A 23,629-nucleotide genomic window follows, 5' to 3' on the forward strand; every position below is an offset into this window, starting at 1 on the left:
TTAGCATGGCAACTTCAGGTATCTATTTGGCTGGTACCTGACAGCTAAGAAGCTCATGTCATTCAGCCACTTCTTAATTTTTTTAGTCAGGGGTAAGGTGGGTTGGAGGAAGTTAGACTTTTGACTTCAAGAATTCAGTCTGAAAACTTCCTCCATCAACACAAATCAACAGTTCTTCTGCAATAGTTCACACAAATAGCTGTCTGGGGGCAATGGAAATTTAAGCCTCTTGTTCATCTTCCCAGAAATAAGTTGATGAGGCAGCTCGGTATAGCTGAAATGATCTTGAACTTGGGAACATATCTGCCTTCAAATTCTGGTTGTCACTTAGGGCAAGTTATTATCTCTGGGGCTGTTTCCTTCTATGTAACATGGAAAAGACAGATTAATCAACTTCTACATCTAGAATCTTTTTTCAGAGAAAGGAAATTAGGCCTTCCCGAGTCCAAGGCTAGCCCCACACACATTAAGTTTTTGACCTCATTTGAAAGAGATGGAGGCCAGAGATGAAATTACTTGCCTCTGAATGAGTCTCAGTTGCTAGATTCAATGTTCTTTTCCACATACCACAGTACCTTTTTAAGACTGACTGCTCATTACTTTTTCTTGAGTTTGATTTATGATTCAAATGATATGGAAAACTCTATAATGTGAATCTAAAATTATAATCAGTTTACCGTTATATAATACTTCCCCCAGAGTGCATCTGTACACATCCATGACTTCTTCTAGGTTCAGTCTGATTCTATCCTTCTGCCTTCATTTTAGTTTGGAAAACCCCTGAAGCAGTTATCGTTACAGTCAGATTGAGAGGGTAAGGGAGTAGAGAAGAGAGTGAAAATTGAATGAGAACATTATTTGCTAAGGTCTAGATGACCCATGAAGTTTTATAAGCCAAACCTGGGGTGTGTCTCCAGTTGTCTTAAAACCAGCTAACCATGGTATAGTTTTTCAACTCAAATTCTTAATTGCACATGTTTAACATATATTGGACTTCTTGCTATCTTAGGGATGGGGAAAGAGAAAAAAAGTTAGAACACAAGGTTTTGCAAGGGTGAATGTTGAAAAATTGTATATATTTTGAAAATAAAAAGTTTTTAAAACATATTCTTAGTAACTTCAATTAAACATAAAAAGAAAAATTAAAAAGAGAAACTGTATGGTGCAGTGTGTCAGGCTTAAAATCAGAAACTCATCTTCCCAAGTTTAAATCTAGTCTTAGCTGTGTAACTCTGGACAAGTTACTTAATCCATTTGCTTCAAGTTTCCTCACCTATAAAATGAGTTAGACAAGGAAATGGTAAACCAGTCTAGTATCTTTGCCAAGAAAACCTCAAATGGAGTCAGATATAACTAAAAACAAATTAATTAAAGGAAATTTATCTGAATTTGGGAGACTGATGATAAGCAAAACAGCTTTCAAAATGAAAAAAAAGCACTATTAACCTGTCCCATCATTATTTTTATGTGATATAAATGAACGATGAACATTTTTTTTCACTTAAAGAACATCTTTATTTGATCTTTTATATACAATATTACTTTTAATCTGTAAAAATTACATATGGAGGACATGATTGGAAACCCAATTTTGAAGCAGCCAGTGAATATCTCATTTAGGTTTGAATCAGAATCCTAGAATTGGAAAAGGCCCTCAGAAGTCATAGAACATAATCTCTTGACTAATGGATGAACCCCTTCTTTGATATCCTTGAGACATAGTAAACTGTCCTCCATTTGAATACCTCCAGTGATGGAGAACGTGAAATTCATTAAGTGGCCTATACCATTTCAGACAATTTTAATTGGTAATAAGATTTTCCTTGTGTTAAACTAATAACTATTCCACTTATATTTTCTGAGGAAAATGAATTTCAGGTAGCTGGGATTGCATCCCACTTACAGATGGGCTGGGCAGTCCCAAAAGCAGTCATGAAAATTAAGGATCCCTTTTAAAATCAACCAAATAGTGACCACTTAGATCCATGATTACTAGTTCTTTCCAAACTAAGCACTTGGTCTCTTACCATTAAGTTCTGGGTTATGTAACTTGCAATGGATTCTGTGGAGCTTCTTGCCCAGCTCCAAGACTGGAAGAGTCTGAAACTGTTCAAATTCATTGCAGATAAATGTGTATGTTTAAGTACCCACAGGGTTGAGACTAGAAGTAGACCACTAGGATCCCAAACAGCAGCTTATTAACAGAAAGGGATAGTAACACCCTGCTCCTTCTGAAAACAAACTTTTACTTTAGGAATTTAAGACAGTAGCAATAGCAAGACATTTGCTAGAAGTCATTGAAAAATCTTATCTCAAACATATTCTGTGCATAGAAAAGTTCATCAACTACATGGTGATCAAGTTTTAATTCTGTAATGAATGTTGCAATTACTGAAGCCAAATCAAGTTAAAAGTGGATTTATTAAACATTGAAGATATGACGGGTGAGGATGGCAGTATCTCTCATTGGAAACACTCCATTTCTTGGAAAATAATGAGCATCAACAAAGCAAAAGCTGAAGGAAGTGAAGGGAGGTGGAGAGAATGTTTCTCAAGAATGGATCTAATGAGAGGCCACTAAGTAAATTTAAAACACAGTATTTTTTCTGTACTCTTTAAAGTCAGCCTTATTGCTAAAAACATAGGAACCAACTCAACCTTTGCAGATCACAAAATAAATCAATATGCTGACCAATAGAAAACATTAAAAATAGATGTCATTCTCTTTCATGAGTTTGCTCCTTTATTTCTTCCACAAGGTATCTATTTCTCTGTAATACTGAGATCAGGAGTTTTCTGGAACCCATGTACTTGGATTCTGAGAGTAGAACACAAGGTATGAAGTCCAGAAGTGTGAGCTTCCTCTGGGGGGAAGGATAAGATCAGAGAATAAAAGCCATTCTGACACCCTGGAGAGCCTTTTTTTAGTCAAGAAGGAATTAAATATATGGCATCAAAATGACATCATATTGAGAAGGACCACATGATGCTGTTTGTATGAACATGAAAGCAAAACTTTGGGGAAGGGGCAGATGGCAGCCAGCCCACACTCAGTTTGAATGGCAGCCACATCTAGTCATGACATTAAAGAACTCTGTTCTGAAGACAAGACAAAGTGTAACTGTAAACAAAACATACAAATATCCCTTTGTTTAAACACACACACACACACACACACACACACACACATTAGGTGACCCAACAATTAACATGGGTGTCAAATGAAAAAATGTCACACTCAACAAAAATTGTCAACTGGCTCTTGTTATAGAGTTCAGCAGAATAATCTCCATCCTGCTGATCCAAATGAGCTGAGGTAAAGAAAATCACCTTTAAATGTACTTATCCAAAAGGCCTCCCTTTCACTTTTTGGTTACTGTAAATACTCTGCTTAGGATCTGTGTAGTCAATATTTCCACATTCACCATGCCAAACACAAGACTGTAGTTCGCATAAAAACCCCACACATATCTGTGTACACACACACACAGACGCACATACAGACACATGCCTATGCAATCAGGCTGATTGCATGTATAGGCTGAATTTTTATGAAGAGGATTGTACATTCCAGAATGGGTAAGGCTGGGAACTACTGAAATGGAGTGTAACTAAAGATTGAAGTATTTCTTATAAATTTTATTTGAAACAACTTTATTTTCATGCTCAAAAGAATAAAAGGAAATGGAAGTACAAGACAGTTACCTAAAGGCTAAAAATGACTTAAGATTGTAGATTGAAGAGCCTAACATTCTCTGTAGTATTTAACTTAGTTTTTTTGTTTTGTTTTGAGGACAGATGTTTATTGAAGCTTCTCCAATAAGAATCATTATTCAAAGTATCTGTCCTTGGTTACTTATAGGGACTAGTAACCATTTCTCAACTTCCCAGATCTCCACTTGGAGCCTGATGACTGGTTTGATAAAAATGTTTCACTTCATATTTCTCAAGAAAAGGAATTATAGCAGGGATCACTTCCTATTGTGTCAATCTTCTATGGGAATCCAAATATACAGTATTATTTGAAATAAGTTAATATTGTTATGTTATGTAATAATACTATATTACTAATCCTTGCATTAAGCAAACAGTTATAATTGCCTATTAGATTAAATTAAGTTTTGGGTTTCTTCTGCACTATTTTCACTCATAAATCTCTCCCACCACAAGATACCAGAGTAAATAAGAGTATTAACCACATGACCAAGTAGTCAAATGACTCTTTAAAGAAACCCAGAAAAATTTCTAATCCAAAGAACACAGAATGAAAAGATCTGGGTAAGGGAACCCTTATGAAGAATAGAATGATACTCAGGATGGAATGGGCAAGTTATTAATCTTTACCCGGCCTGGATTTTTATTCGAAAAGAAGCTAGGATCAAACCGGAGAAAATAAAATCTTTTCTGTGTGTAATCCTTTTTGTTCTTTGCAAAGTTCTTTATGATTCACAGCGTCACTGAGAAAGAGACAAAGTTATAGGAGTAATTTCCACCTCTCTGAGATTAGAGGAACTCACTGTAGGCATATTTGATGCCATGAGATGTGAGGGAAGAAGCACAGAAAATTGGGGTTTGCTCTAAAGAAAATGGAAAATAACATGGTATTCTAACTGCAATAAAGAATGCTAGGAAAAGACATTTTTTTTTCCCCTTTCAATAAGTCCACAAAAAATATAACTGATATTATATAAACAAACATACCTTATCCTACAAATCCAAAAGGCTGTGATAGTTGAACTAAGTTGCCTCAGGAGGCAATTTTCTCATTCATTCTAATGGTGAACACCTTTTTGAAAATTGTCTTTTTAGAAATGCCTTCTGAGACAATTTCTTGTCTTACTGTAGCCAAAGATAGTACCAGCTTCATCACCAAATCTATTCACCAGATTTGGTTCTGAAAAACTTTGGCTCTTTCTAAAAATCAAATCTACGCTCAAAGGAAAAAGATGGATCATCACAGAATATGGTCAAAAGTCACACCTTGTACAAAAGTGGCATCTTCATTTCTCCTGAGTCTATAATGAAAGCCTTTCATAATGATATTATGGGCATCTTACTGTCTACCTAGAGTTTAAAGTCATGTGTGCCTGGTATTTCATAATGCATTAACTCTAGAGAGGGATCTGAAAAAATGATTTGACTCTGATTTGTTCTCTACAACAAATGACTGTCATATGGACACTCCTGGAAAAATGCTTTTGCTCTGCAGAATTAATTATTAACAGAATTTAGTCAGAACCAGGCCAATGAAACGCATCTTCTTTGGCTACCAGCTAAGGCCTAAAAATATTTTTAAAATATATTCAGTTCAGTTATGATAAAACTCAATTGGGGGGGGAGAGAAGGAGGAAGGAATAGTACCACTTTTAACCATCAATTTATTAATCATTAGTGGCTAATTAAAATATTTCAGAATATGGTTTTAAAGAAAAATTTTTAAAGAAAAATTAACTGATTGTGTAATTAACACTGAAGGCTATGACAGAATTTTTTCATTCACTTCTATGATCTGAATAGAAATTATTAACATAAAAAAAAAACTTTCAATATGACCTGTAAATCACAAAAATCATTACCAGGGTATGATAGTATTATGTATCTTAAATGTATTATAAATGTTTCACTATTGCAAATCTCAATTAATTATGGGGAATGTTTGTTTATCACAAATATTGAAAAAGAGATAATTTCAACATAGAGAATGTTCAATGTTATCACTATGCAGAACAATTAAAGAAAGCCAGGTTTAAGGAGGAAATGACACAGCAAAAATCACAATCACAAGATTTTAAAAGGGGTAACTTTCAAAAAGACTTTGGCAATGAGTACTGGAGAGAATGACTTCTGGAATATAAAATACTGAGACTAGGTAGCATAAAATGTTGCAGAGTCAAGTCACCTATTGATGAAAGCTCTTTTCTCTGTTGTGAAGTCCCCAGGGGCTCTGTAGTCCACTTAAGGTACTTTTTCCCCCCACCCATGCTCCATGCTTTAGATCTATCTTCTAAGGTTTTTGGTGTTTGTTTTTTTTTTTTTTTTTTTTTTAAAACCTCTGAGAAGCTTTCATTCCATGTGAAAAGATCTGCTCCCCAAATCAGATGACAAGCACCTAATATCAGAACCACAGGTTAGTGTGGACACAGCACCTCATGCAATGGTCCTTAGTTTTCTCAAACTGCACTCACAACCTCAATTTGTTGATTCTTCAGTGAATAGTAGCATTCCTCTAGCTTTAAGGAATCAAACTGACTGGGCCTTAAAAAATCCTTTAACTTAAATCCAAAAGACAGACTTTAAAAATGAAATGAAATAATTGTAAAACAAAGATTCAAGACTAAATGGATTTCCTTCCTGAAAATTTTTTTTGGTTTGTTTTGTGCCCCAACTGATAGCATTATATGTTATGCACATATCTAGAAAAAGGCTCACAACCACTAAGTGAAAAGTGTTTAGGTACATTAAAAAAAAAAAAAAAAAAAAAAAACTACCAATCTCTCTCCTATCAAAGATAAAAGGAGAGGATTTTAAAGTAAGGAGAAATCTCAGAAATCATATAGCATAAACCTCACTTGAGGAGGAAGAATTGTAGGCCCAAAGAAGTCTGGTAACTTTTTCCAAGACCGCACAGCAAAGCGGCAGCAGCAGCCCATGTCATCCCAGAATGCTTAGCCAGAGAGTCATTAATTTCCACACAGGAAAAGTCCTGGAGGGGGTCCAAGAAGAAAGCAGGAAAGCCATGGTGAGCCAAAGGCCGGGAGGAAGATATCTTTCTTTAAGGAAACAATTTTCAGATTCACAACAAAGCAAAACATGAAACTGGCAAGTCACTTTGTAATTGAGTTTAATTGCCTTTGGTATTCTAAGAGAAAATGAAAAGACATTTGTGACCCCTAATCTTCCATCCTTTTGTGGCCTCTCTTACAGGCCCACACTAAGCTCAGCCTCCTGGCCTGATGGAGAAGAAAGGAAACTGTCACAGAAACTCTCCCGTCTGTAGGCCCCAAGAGGCCTGTATGCCCCAAGGGAGGATGGGGCAAGGAGTAAGAGACAGGAGCGAGGGACAGTCACTATGTCATTGGAGGGATTCCTGGAGAGGCCTCAAGGCACATTCCTTGAGTGTCCACTCCAATCATACGCTGATCCATATTAGATCTAGGCAAGGCAAGTTTTCATACCCATTCCCATGATATGGAATTTGCCACATGTTTAATAAGAAGGATAATTTTTTTTGAAAACCAATCTTCCCCATACTCTTCTAAAATCACTCTTAAACAAGTATACTTAAATTACTCTAATAGTACTTGGTCTTCAATGTATTTCTTGACTTTCCAGTAGTAAAAGGAGGCAAAATTTCAGAATTTGGTGGAAGTATTTAGTGTGCTCAAATTAACTCTTACAAGGGTTTGAATAAACTTCACAATATAATCTCGTGTGCACACTGAAAAAAATTGCCTAACAGAATGTATATCCCAATATTTTGTGGACTGATACTTTAAGACTTAAAGCAATAATACAGGATTGAGTTAAAATGCAGAATTGAAATACACTATTTTTTTTTTTGGAAGTTTTTCCCCACATACATCCATTACACATTAAATAGGGAGTTTTGAAAAGAAAAACATAAAAATGTTTTAAATCCCAATACAGACTTGAGCAGATAAGTTTCAAAAACTGTCCAATTACTAATAAAGGTTAATATCAAAACAACTATGATATTAACCTCAATTCTCCAATGCTTAATGGGAATTGTTTGTAAAATAAAATGGTAAAGAATTATGTTTTATAGTATAATACAAAATTACTCAAATTCAGAAAATATGTAATCCCAAGATAACATTTATCTCCCATTATTTCATGCTATTAAATAAAATTTATGGTCTCTCAGAAACAAATAGGTTTGGCTAACAATATAAATATCAGTGCAACATCTTTCATCCATCAATGAAAGGAGATGTCACAGACACATCTCAAATAAAATGTGTTATATGCTTATCTGCACCACACCTTTATTGTTGAAGACTATTTTGACAATTTTTTGGTGTCCCATAAATGTCTACAAAGAAAGCTGAATTTTGGGTGGGACAGTCCATACAGCTAAATGAGAGAGGGGCTAGGAAGCAAGTTTTGGTGTCTTATTCTTTTATAAGTTGGTTGAGTTGTAGTTAATAATTTAGTTCAATCAAGGCAATGAAGATAAACTCAGCGCTATAAAAGAACAAAACCATTCACAATGTTAAGTTTAAAGGTGAATAACTACTGAGTTTATCATGGAGGCTAAAGAGGCTAAGATTTACCTGATGGAATTGCTGCTTGAGGAAAATCTTCCCCTGTTCCCCCCAAAACAACAAAGCTTTCTCTTAGAACAGGTTTCAAGAAAATGTGGATTTTTGTTTTGGTCATGCTACCAATACTTGACTGAGCTACATGCATAAAATTCCCAAACCTAGTTTCTCAAAAGTAGTGAATATGAAAAATACTGCAGATTTGATGATTCCGGATGAAGACAAAGATGGGAAAAGTATTTTCTTGGTGAACTCATGTCCCAGAAAAAAAATCGACTCAATCAAGGGGTACTAATGAAACAGATGGGGTACTTGAAATGGCTGCCAGGCTGGTCACCAAATGGGGATTTGGTAATTCAGAAAGACACGGAGACTGTGTTTCTCTTTCAGCTTAAAATCCTGTGGCTCTCACTACGGGTGCAGTTCTGTTGTTCTTGTTTCATGGTAGCTTCCAATATCAAAATAAAGTGTGGAGGAGGGAAGGGGAGAAAGGAGAGGGAAGGAGGAAAAACAAGATATTTAGGATCCATTCCATGTCAGAAAGAAACAAATAGATAATTTGCTGCAAAGGCCATCAGTAACTGCAGCACAATGCTCCATGTTTCAGTTCATTCTCAGGAGGCCATCTTCCTTATTCCAGGATTCTAAATCAGTACAATAACAATAGGCATTTCCCCTTTATGACCTTCCCATTAGGATTTAAAGCACATTAGGTCTCTGTCCTGCAAATAGTGGAGCATAATTTGGTCAGGTATAAAATGGAATTTCAAAGTTAATTTATCTATAGGTTGAAGAGCTTCGAGTGGAATAGTCACTTCTCACTCTGATATCCTGACCCAGAGGCCCAGGTTTCCAAGAGTCCCCCTCTCCAGCCTAATTTCTGCATTGGTTCATGTAAACAAAACACAGGTGAGTTAAAGTCTCTCCTCTTGGGCTGCTTTTACCGTAAATCAAGATTTCCTGAAAGTGTGGTGTTGGCTAAATGTAACACAGGCAGAGGATGGGCTTCTGTATTAAACACCCAGTGGTCTAAAGGTAAAAGGTCATCATTGGAGAAGAGCAGATACAAATACCTGAAAATGAAACATAAAAAATTAAAAATCAGTGATTGAGTCACATCAACTAGACAGAATTAGAATTAAATAGGACCAGAATTAAATACATTTAGATATTAATGACAGAGGAAACCAACATCCTACTTTGAACAAGGAATATGCAAAACATCAAAATGAAATCAGTTTATCAGAAATAATCTGCAATATAGTAATGCATTGTTATACTACACTACCAACAGATGAAAACTTTAACATTTATTTTCTATTCATATATCTGAATCACTTATAATAAAAATACACATAAAATTCAAAAGTCTAAAATGAGACATTACAAAGCAATTTTCTGATGGCTATATTTTGGTGATACCTAGTACAATTAAAGATCGTTTCATATTAATTTCCCAAAAAGAATGAAAACTTACAAAAACAGATAATACAAAGTATATTCTCAGAATGAAGAACAAATCTTTTTTGAATAATATCTTCTGAAGAGCTGTCAATATACCGCTGGGCTTCTGAGATCAAATATTTATTAAAATAGATTTTAGGAGCACTAACTACCAACTCTATTGCTTTAAAGTAGATAAGATGCATCATTAGTAGAGACAAGGAAGAGAGAACACAGAGGTTCTGGTCAGTGTAATATGCCGTTATCTTCAGGACAATTGTAAGTTACACTGTTGTTACTTAAAGAAACTTAAAATGATAAAACTGACAAATATATAAAGCAAGTTTGATTTATAGTAAGTAAACTTCATACTGAATCTTGTCAGGTGGATAGTCAGTATATGATGTGCTGGTGAAGTTTTGGAATGTGCAGTCTCTAGATTTCTAGATTCTAAGTCCTGATTCTATTTACCAGGGAGCCATGGGCAAGTCATTTAACCTCTAAGTTTTATTGTTAGACTCTCCACCCACATTCTATCTTCAAATGTGATTATGTGATAAAAGGATCATTAAATATAGTGCTAGAAAGGTCCTCAAAGAACATCTGGTTTAATCCTCTTATTTTATATGAGAAAATAGATTCAGGGAAACTGATGTATTCATGAAATCAGAACTAAGGAGGGGATCTGGGATCTAGACCAACATCAGGAAGTAGTCTGGAAGAATGGGCAAATAAAAAAAGAACCTGACACTAAAGAACTGTGATGATGATAGGGTGACAGGGACCCAATAGATACTGATTCCAAAACATCTACTAGCAAAGACTCAAAGAAAAACATAGTTTGGGTAGAAAAATCAACTAAAATTCCTAGAATCGGAAAGAGAATTAGTGTAGCCCAAGAGGTACAAAACCTTCCTTGCCTAAGTAACAAACTCCATGAACATTAAAATGACTCAAATTGAAGCCAATGAAACAACAAGATATATAAAAACACAGGGGGAAGGGAAGGAGATAGAGAAAGAGAAGAGTATCTCATAGCCCAAAACAACACAAAACAAACAAACAAAAAAAGTTGACCGGGCTTTTAAAGGACAAACCTGAAAAGGTTGTGGTGACATCAACTTAAAACTAAGATATGGTGAGGGACAAACTTGGAGGGGGGAAATAAATAGCCTTTATTTGGAGCATGTTGTCCATCTCTTGGTTAAATCTTTTTGCTTTCCTAATGCTCAGGTTATTAAATTTGAGTAAAAATACTGACATTTATTCATCTACTTTCACATTGCTGTTTTGGGAAAAAGACTTATAAATTGCAAAGCATTATGTAATTTTGAATAGCTATTATTATTGATTCTAATGATGTCTAATTAAAGTGATTACAAACAAGAAGTTGTAAATGCCAGTAAAAAATAAATAGGCATAGTAAAAGTACTTTCAGAGAAAAGTTGAAGTCTCAGTAGTAGAATTTTTAAACCAGATAAAATCTATTAAGGGATGTTAAAAGGGTCCCCCCTGAACTTGTTTTTTTGAGTCACCATAATTTCCAGAAACACTGAACCCAATGTGCTTCCCTCACTCCCATCAGCTGACATAATTTATAGTTTGGACCCCAAGCTTGATTCCTTGATTCCTCTTTGAGAGGCAAGACAAGTGCCAGCCAGTCTGGGCCAGACTGGGAAAAATGCTTGTGCAGCTGGGGTTCTTTGTAGATAAGTAGACCCTCCTATCTTTATAATCTAGCAGTTCCCATTTTGTCAGGAGGGGTTTCTGTCCCTTTCCCCTTCTAAGTCACACCACTTCCTGTTTTCTCTTCCTTCTTTTGTTGTGTCAAGTTCTGTAAGAACGGTATATTCTTTGGGTTCCACGTTCTTTTGTGATAGACCTGATAAAGGCCATCTCCAGGAATCCTGATTTTGGCACTGGACCAAGATGACTCTGGAGTACAAAGTGAGACTGGTGATTTTACACAGTCCTCCTTCTCTTAAATTCAATTTACTTGCAAGTCATAGCATCACCATCCTGATATCATGGCTTTCTTTTTGAGAACGAAAGGCAAATCATAACAAGAAACTTGGTTTTCACTGTCATGAACATTGTAATTGCCTATTAACAAGTCATACATTGCAGCTAATACTCCTTAATGAGCCAAATCTTAACACTTGTGAGCACTGTGATATTTATTTGCTCTATCTGTCAATACCTTAGATAAACCTTTCCTTTGATAACAACAAAACAATGAAATTTGTTCCTTCACAAGGTAAGAGTGTTAAACAATTAAAGGAAGAAGAAATATGAATAAAATCAATTTGGGGAGAAAATACAGGATTATTTTCTTTGTCTTAAAAACATAAATTAAGAAATGAAAATAGCTTTATGTTGCATTGTTATACAAATACTATTGCAGCTCCCTTCTACTACGGAAGAAAATGAGACATATTTTAATTTGAACATTCATGTTATGATCATAATACCATAGGAAAATAAATCTATAAACTAATTCAATTATCAAATTTAGAGTGAATACCTATATGAATTGACTGTGCTATGATCTCCTTTATTCCACATTTCCAAATTCTATATTTTTATCCATATTTTTCTCAGCTGTTCTAATTTCAGAGAATAAAGCTAAGACCATACCTTATGTTCACAAAGACAACCAAAAAAGAGCCAAACCCACTGATTATCCCTTTCTGTTTCCCTCTCCAACATTCCATATCTTTAGTTCTTCCATAGTTTACTGGCTCCTTTCCTATTGTTAAAAAGCTAATTATGTTAACTACTGTCAACACATCTACTCAATCTTCTTGAGAAGATCATATTTCACACATTCTATTTGGCCGTTCACCTAACTCACTTTGCTATGTACCCTGCTTCCACTCCATTTCTCCCGATCTGGAATAGCACCTCTAGATTAGACCATTAGAAGAATAAAATAAAATAAAATAAAACTTCCCAGGCTCTAGATGATTTAATCATTCAATATTGGAATGTTTACCATGGACTGAGATGTAAAGATTGGGTGAGCAGGTGCACACTAACTAGCCTACAATAGCTAAATAACTAATAAGCTCCATACAAATCAAGCTTCAATCAATAAATTAATTAAGCATTTGTGTCAGATGATAAGCTCTCAAGATATAAAGATGAAAAATCAAGCAATGTTAGGCTCAGGGAATTTATAGTCTAACAAGACAGATAATACATAGGAAGGTATATAAAGAATGAATACAGTTAAGTTTGGAGAGGGAGAGGAAAGGCAATGAAAGCAGGGAGGAACCACAGTATCCATACAGAAAGTGGTGCTTGAATTCAGTCTGGAAGAAACCAGAAATTCGGAGGTGAGGAATGGGAGACAGCTAATACAAAGGTACAAAGAGCAGAAAATAATGCCACATGTAAGGAACACTAAGAAAGTCTTAGTCACAAAGTATATGAAGGATAGTTAATTGATCATGGGTCAAAATGGTAAAGAATGGGGGGAGGGGTAAAGATATATTTGATAGGAGGACACAGAGATAGAGAGGAATGGAGAAAGGAAGAAAAGGGAGGGAAGGAGGCAACAGGAAAAAGTGACAGAAACAGAAAAAGAAAATGTAAGAGTGAAATTGTCTGACTTTTTTTTTCTTTAAAGAAAAATCACTTTGGTAGCTACATAGAGATGGTCTGAAGTGGGAAGAGACCAAAAAGAAGGTCATTGCAATAGTCCAGGAAAGATATGACAAGGACATTTCCTAGCTAACTAGAAGGATGATGGTACCTTTGACAGAAACAGACCAAGTTTGGAAGAGGAAGGGAATTTGAGGGAAAAAATTATGAATTCTGTTTTCAACATACTGACTTTGAGAAGTTTTCAAGAAATCCAGTTTCAAATGTTTAAAAAGGCTGCCATTTTTGTAGAAACAGAACTTAAGACAAGAGATGAGAGATGCTTTTATAGATCTGGAAATCCCCTGTATAAAGATGACAGCTGATGAGATGAGGTAAGATAGTATTAGAAGGAAAGCACAGAGCCCCAGGGGAAAAAAAAAAAAAAACAGATTAGTGGGTGTGACCTAGAAGGAGATCCAGTAAGAGACTGAGAAGGAACAGAGTGGTGGGAGGAGAACAAGGAGAAAATTGGGCCATGAAAAATCAGAGGAGAGGGTCAAAAGTGTTCAAAGCTGCAGAGAGGCTATTTCTATGTATGCCTTAGTAGTCCCTGTCCTTGAGGTTCAAAACGCTAGAGCTATTTGGGACCCCCCCCCCCAATCTAAAAAGTCTCAAAATATTGCAGATTCTCTCATCCCTTTCTCATTACTACATCCTAGTCTAGGTCCTAATCATTTCTCACACAGACTATTCTAATAGGCTTTTGAATTCATCCTTCCATTTTCAATTCCTCTTTTCTCCAATTATGAAGTGCCAAAACAAGCTTTCCAAGTCATATAATGCCTCTACCACTCAAAAAGCTTCAGTAATTCTGTTAATCTACAACTGATGAGTCTCCAGAATTTGACTTTTCAACTCATTCTCGTTCACAATTAAATGATTTTTACCCCCTTTGGTTTTTTTTTTCTTTTTTTGGGGGGGGAGGTTGGTTACATTTTAAGTTCTGAAATGCATTCAATGTTGCCAACTTGATGATACATGTATTTATTTCAAGCTCAACTCACTATTTTCAATTTTCACGGTTTTGAACAACTAATTCTCTGGAAATTAACATGCATTTTATTGAGTGTCTAACATGTGCCATGCACCAGGCTGGCTACTGGGGACAGTATAAAGATATAAGTTGAACAATTCAAGCCCTCCCCCCAAAAAACCTTGCATTTTAACAAAAGAAACAAACATATTTTATACATTACAGTATATACAAAAGAGTAATATACAAGACAATGGGGAAAGGTTACATGTCCTACATTGTTGGAATACACGGAGAGCTGCTGAAATACATGGGAGCCACCTAACAATGGCTGCTTGAAGATCCAAGCCAGAATAGATCTCCTTTTGTGAGAGAATGATACAAGGAGACTGAGAGGCAGTTGCGTTGTCTGATCTCTCTCCTCTTCCCTCTGCCTCCAATTTATCTTGTTCCCAATCCACAACACCTGTGTCAGCAAAGGCTGCCCTGCAACTCTTTCAGATGTTATGATCCACAGCTGTGGAGGCTCTTGGAGAATTGACCCGTCCCTTAACACTACATGCCTTAGCCTTTTGCTGCTTTTCATGGCTGCCAGAGCCAATCCTTGGAAATTATCTTGCAAATATCTTGTGTATATCTATCATGAGATATGAGAAAGTTGCAAAAAGACCTGAGAAGCCCTAAGACTAGCTGGCCTTGAGTGCCACAAACAATGCTAGTCAATAGCAATAATTTAATACTGATTTTGTTGTTCAGTAAGCTGTAGAACTCAATCATGGGAACTACCTCACCCAAACAACTCCTCAATAGTACCTCTAGATCATTGTATTAAATATCAACTTAATCTTTCTATTTTCCATAAAGTTGTCTCTTTGATTCTGACCCTTTGCCAAATTCCCTAAGAATTAGGCTGCTGTCCAGTAGCATAATAAACCTTTGCCCCTTAACTTGGAAACTAAGTGTGTGAATTCTTTCACCAGGGAGACCCTAATCTTTCTCCTCAACACCTACACATGTGTCCAATCCATTCCTGTAAAAATGTAAAATCCTTGAGGGCAGGGCCCGATTCTTTTTTCCTTTGCATCTTCAATATGCAATATAGTGCCTGGCACATATAGTAGGTATTTAATGAAAGTTTGTCAGTGGATTATGGAATACATTCCCTTCGTTATCTTCTCCTTTCTAAATTTATCTTCTTAAAAGTTCAGCCCAGGGAAACATTCTCAATTTTCCTGACTCCCTCGGTTGGAGATGCTCATGCTTTAAAGGATTGTTTTTTTCTTTTTGTCTAGTATAGTGCCTTACAAATAATAAAGACTAATAAATGTTTATGGAATTGAACTGAAAGTAATGCAATGTACAATAAGACCATCCTTCAAGGGTTTAAGATTTTCTTTCTTTTGTTTATTTCTTTGTTCTACACTTTTTAAAGTTAAATGACCACTCTGTTAAGGGCTATAAATATTTTCAATGAATCAGAGGGAGAATAGGCTCACAAACGAATTAGATAAATAAAAATAATTTTCATCCTCTCCTTGTAATCATCTGTTATGAGCCTTATTCCAATGAGTGCTTCTCAATGGCTCATCTCTAAATTATAAATCTGTTTATGCCTTCATTTTTGCTTGGTGTATCATGTTGCATTTATTCATGCATTCCTCTTTGGTTCCCTTCTGGTATGACGCAACTCTTAGAAATGCTAGAGTAGTAACCCCAAGGCTGCCAAGTCTTGGGGATGACGTAGAGCAGATCTGAACTCTTAGTTTAGGAATGATATATTTCTGTCTTTAGATTATCTTGCCCAGGTCCCTTGCACAGCCAAGTAGAGACAAAAAAAAAAAAAAAAAAAATCTTGGCTGTCAAGATACCAGCCTGTTGATAAGTGATAATGGGGTTCGTGGAGCTAATGAGCATCAATAATGAAGTGCTTAAAGTTAAAGCCGGCAGAGTACAAAACTGACCTAGTGATGTTTCAAGGCCTAAAGAATGTGACCAGGTAAAGAGTCCTCAGAGACCGTAGGATAGAGGAGGCCTTAGTAGACCCTAGGCCTAAGTTTCAGGAAGTCCCTGGATCCCTATTCTCAGAGGACCACAGGGAAAAAAAGATCAGACCCCAGACTAAGCTTCAGGAAGTCCCATGACCCACAGGAAGCAGAGAGTATTGCTGACCATTGGTCAATGATCAATTCCTTTTCAGTTCAACCAATGAATTAAAAAATTAACAGGAAGAGGGGTTGTACCCACATCTTTTTTGCTATTTAACCCATTTTTCATTTCTGCCACGGGTCACACACCATGTTGGATTACTCTGTTGGAGCGTTGGAGGGTTCCTCGCAAGGATCAAATAAAGGCTTTCTGTTTATATCTGGAAATGCCTCCAAGTAGTCAATTTGGGTAAGGGGTGATCTAGCACCCCGTTCCACACACTCCTGAAAGTGAATCCCATCCGATGTAAACTATAAGTAAGATTCCTTTAAGAATCTGACCACTCCTCAACTTCACCTCCAAGCCACATAATTAGCATTTTAGTGACAAAGAAATCAGCTCGTTTCTCTCACTTTTCCTAATAAAAATTAATTGTTTGTTCCCTGCTTACTAGTTAGCTCCTTTCTGGAACACATAACAAACTTCGACCTTTGATTTGGAGATTTGATTAGCATGCAAATTCTTTTGAGATACTTCTTAAATGGGTCTTGAACTTTGACATTTTTGGGGTACCCAAATCCCACACTGTTGACATAGCCTATATGGTCCAGTTTTGCTACAGTATCCATTCATCAAGAAATGGAGTCAATCTTTTATAAAATGTCTACTCTGAGCCAGGCCTTGTGCTAAGTGCTAGGGGCCACAAAGAAAAGAAAGAAGGGTTCACAGTCTAATGTGGGAACCAACATGACAAACAGCTATAGACAGAATGAACCAAAGTGATCTCAGTGAGAAAACATTAAAGAAGGTGAGATCTTGGCAAGAACTTGAAGGAAACCTAAGAACCCAGGAAATGTGGAAGAGAATTCTAGTCATGGGGACTAGCAAGTGGAAAGGTATGGGTTGGGAAATGGACGTTATGTGCCAAGAACAGCAAGACCAAAACTATCAGATTTTGGAGTATGTGGGAATGAGGTGTAGAAACTCTGGAAAGGCAATAAAGAACCAGGTGAGAATAGGATTTAAAATTAAATGTGCTTATAGGTAATCTCAAGCTACTGGAGTTTCCTGAATGGAAGAGATAAGGTCAGACCCAGACTTTAGGAAGATCAATTTGGAAGCCAGAAGGCAATGGGGTGAGTTTTCAGGTAAGAAGACCAATTAGTAGGCTACTGTAATAGTCCAGGTGCCAAGGCCTGAGGGTCTAGATGAGGGAGGGGGCAGTGCCAAAAAAGAGAAAGTGGCCATCTGGCTGAGATATTATGAAGGGACAACCATGGAACTCCCATCTGATAGGATATGGAAGGGCAAAGGGCAGCGCCCAATCTAATGGGGGAGAGACAACAAGTAAACAAATATGTACAAACTAAACTAAGCAGAGAATAGATGGGACGTAATTATGAGAGAGAAGGCAGCACAAAGAAGAGAGAGTGGGAACACCTCCCAGTAAAAGATGGGGGTGGGGGGATCAGAATGGAGAAGGGAGAGCTTTAGGCGTGAAGGATGGCCAAGGAAAACACCAGACTTCACTGAAGGGAGGGTTTGTTAGTGGGACAGCAGAGAGGCCAGAATTCCTGGGTTAAGGAGCATCTGGCAGAGGTCTGGGAAGGAGGGTCAGAGTCAGGGAGCACTACAAGTAGCCAAGCAAAGGGCTAGGGGAAGAAGGGAGAAGGGAAGAGGGGTTCGAAGACTCTTTTTGGTGGCCGAACACAAAGCGGACTATGTGGTGAGAGCCTAATGCCTCCCTCTGACCTGAGTGCATTCTGGCCTGCGCCAAAACCCGGTGGGGAGCCCAGGAGCCGAAGGGGACTCTCCAGGGGAACAGGGAAGTGAGGAAGAGGGAAGAGTGTGGGGGAAAGCCACTGAGTTCTGTTTTAGACTGCTTGTTCCATAAACATTTGGGTAGGGAGGCTAGATAGGAGTCAGGGGAGAAAAAGTTTTCTAAGTGACATGTTCCCAAGTTTAACACAATAATGGATTCTTCTGTTTAATTGTTTTGTATTACTGTTTTGTGTGTTTCTATGATCTGTTTCTAATTTTTAATGAGTACCAAGAATTTGATGATTTACTGCTTTAGAGTAAAACTTGAAAGTTGGCTGTGCTACTCTATCATTCCTTCCCTCCTCCCCCTCCAATATATTTCTTAAAGTTCTAAACCTTTTTGTTACAGCAAATGAATTTTTAATTTATTTTGTGTATCTGTGTACCCCTTTAGGTGATTTTATTCCTACAGCAGTTAAGTCTGTAAATGAATTTAAATAGCACTGTTATTTTTACTATGTTGGGAAGGCCCAGCCAAGAGTACTATCCCTCCAAATATTTAAATGATTATTTCCTTTAGAGTGCTTCTAATCATATTTGTTTTGAGTACATATTGGAAGATTAACTGCCACATATTTTATGGATTATATTTTGTAGTCAACTATATGGGAATCCCCCTTCTATTATTTCCTCATCAAGGTTATAAAATCATAACTTAAACTTTATAAAATACTCATATGATTTTTTGTGAATTTACTTTGTTTACAGCTACTTTAACAAAGTTATTGTCTAAATTAATTTCTTTGCTGATCCTCTGGGGTTTTCTAAATAAAAAATACTTCAGAAGTGGCAGCTAGGTGGCGCAGTGGATAAAGCAACAGCCCTGAAGTCAGGAGGACCTGAGTTCAAATATGGTCTCACACTTAACACTTCCTGGCTGTGTGACTCTAGGCAAGTCACTTAATCCCAGTTGCCTCAGCAAAAAAACAAAAAACATCAGAACAGGAAGGAAGTTTTGTTTATTCTTTGCCTGCATTTAGGCCTTGCTTTTTTGTTTTATGCTAGTATTTTGAGCACTATTTCAAATAACAGTAGGTAAGGGAGGGGGAGTCCCTGACTTATTCATATGTTTACTGAAAAAGCATAATGCTTTCCTCATAATACATTATACATAATAACATAATAATACATTAAAATTAGGATATCATCTATTAATACATTGCATAGCAAACTATTTAACAAAAAAATTATATAAAAGTAAATCTACTTACTTCAGTGTCTCAGCGAGGAAGAAGCTTTGCTGTACATCATCATATGCAGGAGCAGAAGAATATACATCCTTGATCCCAGAAAATCCACCTCTGACTCGACAATACTTTTCAATAGCCTATTTTTGATATGAAAGGAGAAAAAAATTTCCACAAAATATGAGATTTGAGGGGTCAACTTCAACTAAACACAATATGCCGAGAGATATGATAAATGAAAGATTTCTAATCAAATTTCAACAATGAAAAGCAATAATTGATTCACCTTCCTTATAGTCCAATATGTTTAACTTTTTAAAGAAATTCCCTATTTCTTCTCCACAGTGGTTTTTTGGCTATTCTAAATCCAATAACAGCATCATCTCATTAATTCTAACAAGCTAAGGCTACTACAATTGCTTGCATATGTGTAACTTGCTGCTAAAATTCTCCAAAGGTACTGTCTCAAAATGTTTAAGACTTTCAGAGAGCAAGGTTGCCTTACTTTTCTATTTCAATCTCCAGAATTAGTCCAGTGTTTTGCAAATAAATAGTAAGCACTTAATAATTGTTTTATTCATTTGCATAGGAATTTTAACAAATAAATTAAAATGATCTATAATTAGCATGTCAACTGTATAACAAAATGGAGATTCTGGAGGGCTTAAATGTTTGTTTTTGAAAGTTCCAAATACTCCTCATTTTTGTTTTTATATACTGTTTGACATCTAAAGCCATCTGTCCTCCACACTCCCTCCTTATACTTTACATCCCCACCCACAAGTATTCTATAATTCAGTGACATTGACTTCCTTTCTATTCCTAAAAAAAGCAAAAAAACAAAAAACAAAACAACACACACACACACACACACACACACAGACACACACACACGGTATCATATCTATCAACTCTTAAGTGTTTTTCCTGATTGTCCTCTAATTCTAGAATGCTTTTTCTACTCATCTCAAGTTCCTAGCTTCCTTCAAGTCCCAGCCAAAATAACAGCTTTTATAAGAAGCATTTCCCAGTCTTTCCCTGTGCTGAACACTTCCAGTTTATCCTATCTGTAGCTTGACTGTCCAAAGTTGTTTGCATATTGTTTCCCCAACAGAAGCAAGGACAATTCTTTGCCTGCCTTCTTTTGAATTTCTAATGCTTAGCACAGTGCCGAACATACAGCAGTCAATCAATAAATATTTTTCTCTTCCCTCTTCCCTTCACCTTCAGGAAAACACTGATGTGGAGTTCAAGCTCATCTAAAAAGGCACAAGAACATAACAAGTAATAAATAGCACCTCACAAGTCAGGGGAAATGGACCTCTAAACAAATCTGGTATAAAATCTGATGAAATCAGATCATCCTAAGAATATTTACAGATGAAAATGGGAAGACAAAAAATAGACACAAAGACAAATGTCTGTGTTTCTATAGTACTTTATTCTCAAAATTGATGACAATTAAATCATCATAGCAGAATTCTTATATATGAGGATGTGTAACTGGAACTTAAGAAGAAGACATCACAAAAAGAAGTCAAACCTGACCAAGCACATAGAAAAGACATTTTTACTGGAAGTGTAAACTCTGAAGGCAGAAGAGAGCTGACTTTTCAAGGTATCAAGAGGGAAGGATAACAAAAGAATGGAGGAAAAAAACCCAAAAAAAACAAGAATGATGTTGACTAAATAAAAAAGTAACCAAAAAGACATTATGCAAACCTAAATTACTTATTTCTTTTCTCTATAAAATCTTTATACTGATACATATAGCTAAGCTCATATAAGATCCCTTCATAAATACAATCACAGAGAAATTTTCCTCATGATTTAGAGTCATGGCTGCCACAGGCTTTCACTACATTCATTTAAGTTTAACCAGTCCTACTGTTTGCAAACGCCATTTGAGTACATCAAGAACCACACTATAAAGGTTTACTAAATGAGAACTATAATGCCTCAAAAGAGTGCCAAGCAAATCAGAGAGAAAAAAATCACATCATAAAGATAAAGAAGACACTGCACAGATTACAACATGTAATTGGATGACTCGGCTCACTGAGTGTTAACTTTCTCAAAGTAAAGCTTGGACGGGCACTGTACGATGGATAAGGAGTAAGTCCTTGAACCTTCCAATTATCTGTAGAATGCCTCTCAATTTACCTGAACTCATTTCTCTGGTAGCTAACATAATCCTTTTTCTCTTCTCACTCTTCAAAAAGAGGGGCATCTGAATGCCAAAGGACAAAAGCCCTCTCTCTTTGACTCTTTCTGTCCACTTCATCATTCAATCCAGCACAACTCAAACCTCCCCATTCTAATACTTCATGCTAAATACTGTCCTGCAACTTGTACTCTACAATGAACAAATTTCATTTAAGAATTATTTCTCATATACTCCCATCTTCTTGACTCATTATGACCTGCCTCCCTCACATGAATGTGCATTTCTAACCATCCTTTTTTGTACTGGTTGAATTTTCTCTCATACAATTTAGTGGTTCCAGTGGATGTTCCTTCTCATTGCTACTGCTAGAAACAATCTCTCCATCCATCACACTTGGCAACCTCTTCTCTTAAGGTTTCTTCTACTTAAATTTATTACCTAAAATTCTCATTTTGGTGGCCGTTATATCTTTGCACCCCAGGTCATTTCCCCTCCTTTCTCAAGGGATTCAGAAACTGACTGTCTCTCTCTCAGTGACTACCCTTATTATGAAACATATGTTTTTCAAAGATACTGACTTCTCCATTACACAATCTACAAGATGAACCAGCTCTCCTACTTCACCTTGGCTACACACTGAAATGGTTATACCTTTGACCTTATCATCCCTCTCAAAGAGTTCTGATTGTGTGTTTAATCCAAAATTTCCTTATCTGTACATAATCTCTTCTTCTGACTCATTCTATATATCTGACATTTATATGTAGCTATCTGTCAGTTACAGATTTTATTTTTATTCCCACATGCTGTGTGTATGTGTGTATTCATTCATATATTTCTTTTCCTCCACTTACCCAGCCAATAAACAGAAGAGAGGTAGTCTGGCCATCCAATGAAAACACATCTAACTCAAACACACCACTAGTATTGATAAGAAAAACAATAGGAGTGAGAGGGGAGGGGAGAGAGAGGGAAGGTAAAGAGAAGGAGGAAAGAGAGGAGGGAGAGAAAAGGGGAGAAGAGGAGAGAGGGTGGGGGGGGGAGAAAAAGAGGGGGGAGAGAGGAAGAGAGAGAGAGAAAGAGAGAGAGAGAGAGAGAGAAAGAGACAGAGAGAGAGACAGAGAGAGTGCGCACTGTAGAACATTTTATTTCCTGAGGCTACATTTTTGCTATTCCATTCACATTTTCAACTTTATGATGCTTGACTCTATCAAGAAATAGAGTCAAGAAATGACTCTAAAACAAACCACACACTTGATTAAAACTCACTTATTGGGCTTCCTTAGCAGTTCTGAATTTTTTTTCCCAACTTCATGAGGCAGAGAACAATTAAGTGTGTCTAAATATTCTTCTATTCTTTTTCAAATGACATTAAAATTGTTCAGAGAGGGAGAAGTTTGGACACTTTAACAACATTTTCTGGTAAGAAGCAGCTTTCAAATGGCACAATTTAATTAAACCCTTTCAATGTTAATTAGCAATTCATTAGGAAGAGGACAGATATTTAGAAAAATCAGAAGCATATATGAAGAAAATAGGAACTACCTATTCTAGTAATTCAATCACTTAGGTAACCATCTCTTTCATGGATGATGGATAGGTGAGTTCTTAGATATACAGAAAGAAGGGAAGAAGTAAATCCATGAGCTTTTTGGAATATATTCATCCCATAAAGAGAAGCATGCTGGTAAATCCAAGTTGTATAATTAAATAAATGATACATATAACTGAATACAATGCATTCTGTAAGAATAAAAGTACAATTTGAATAGAAACCCAAGATTTATGATGCCTTTATCACATATTATATGTTGACTTGTTAGCATCCATATTTTAGGTTTGCACTAAATATAGTAGTTATTCATTGTTAAGAGTGAGATTCTAAACCACATCCTTTTTAACTTCCATTACAGGTAATGCTTCCTTAGCCAACTAGGAAAAGCAGGTTAAGTTTGCATCTACA

At 36.3% G+C, this 23,629-nt stretch overlaps 1 protein-coding gene and 1 long non-coding RNA gene across 2 annotated transcripts in view; one reads left to right on the forward strand and one right to left on the reverse strand.

Moving 5' to 3' along the window:
• Nucleotides 1-1,490: 1,490 nt before the first annotated feature.
• The window catches only part of MAN1A2 (mannosidase alpha class 1A member 2), a 232,307-nt gene continuing 210,168 nt past the window's right edge, over nucleotides 1,491-23,629 (reverse strand). The window contains exons 12-13 of the mRNA XM_051992905.1: nucleotides 19,524-19,639; nucleotides 1,491-9,355 (exon numbers count right to left, since the gene is read on the reverse strand). Of these exons, the coding sequence (XP_051848865.1) occupies nucleotides 9,223-9,355; nucleotides 19,524-19,639 (249 nt within the window). The 3' untranslated portion in view covers nucleotides 1,491-9,222. The remainder of the gene's footprint in view (nucleotides 9,356-19,523; nucleotides 19,640-23,629) is intronic.
• LOC127559221 (uncharacterized) lies at nucleotides 9,093-22,678 on the forward strand. The gene is made up of 3 exons (XR_007953087.1): nucleotides 9,093-9,191; nucleotides 17,536-17,639; nucleotides 20,730-22,678. It is a non-coding gene; the product is annotated as an uncharacterized LOC127559221 (long non-coding RNA).

This window comes from Antechinus flavipes, chromosome 4 (genome assembly GCF_016432865.1).
Source record: "Antechinus flavipes isolate AdamAnt ecotype Samford, QLD, Australia chromosome 4, AdamAnt_v2, whole genome shotgun sequence".
In the NCBI taxonomy this organism is placed as follows: domain Eukaryota; kingdom Metazoa; phylum Chordata; class Mammalia; order Dasyuromorphia; family Dasyuridae; genus Antechinus; species Antechinus flavipes.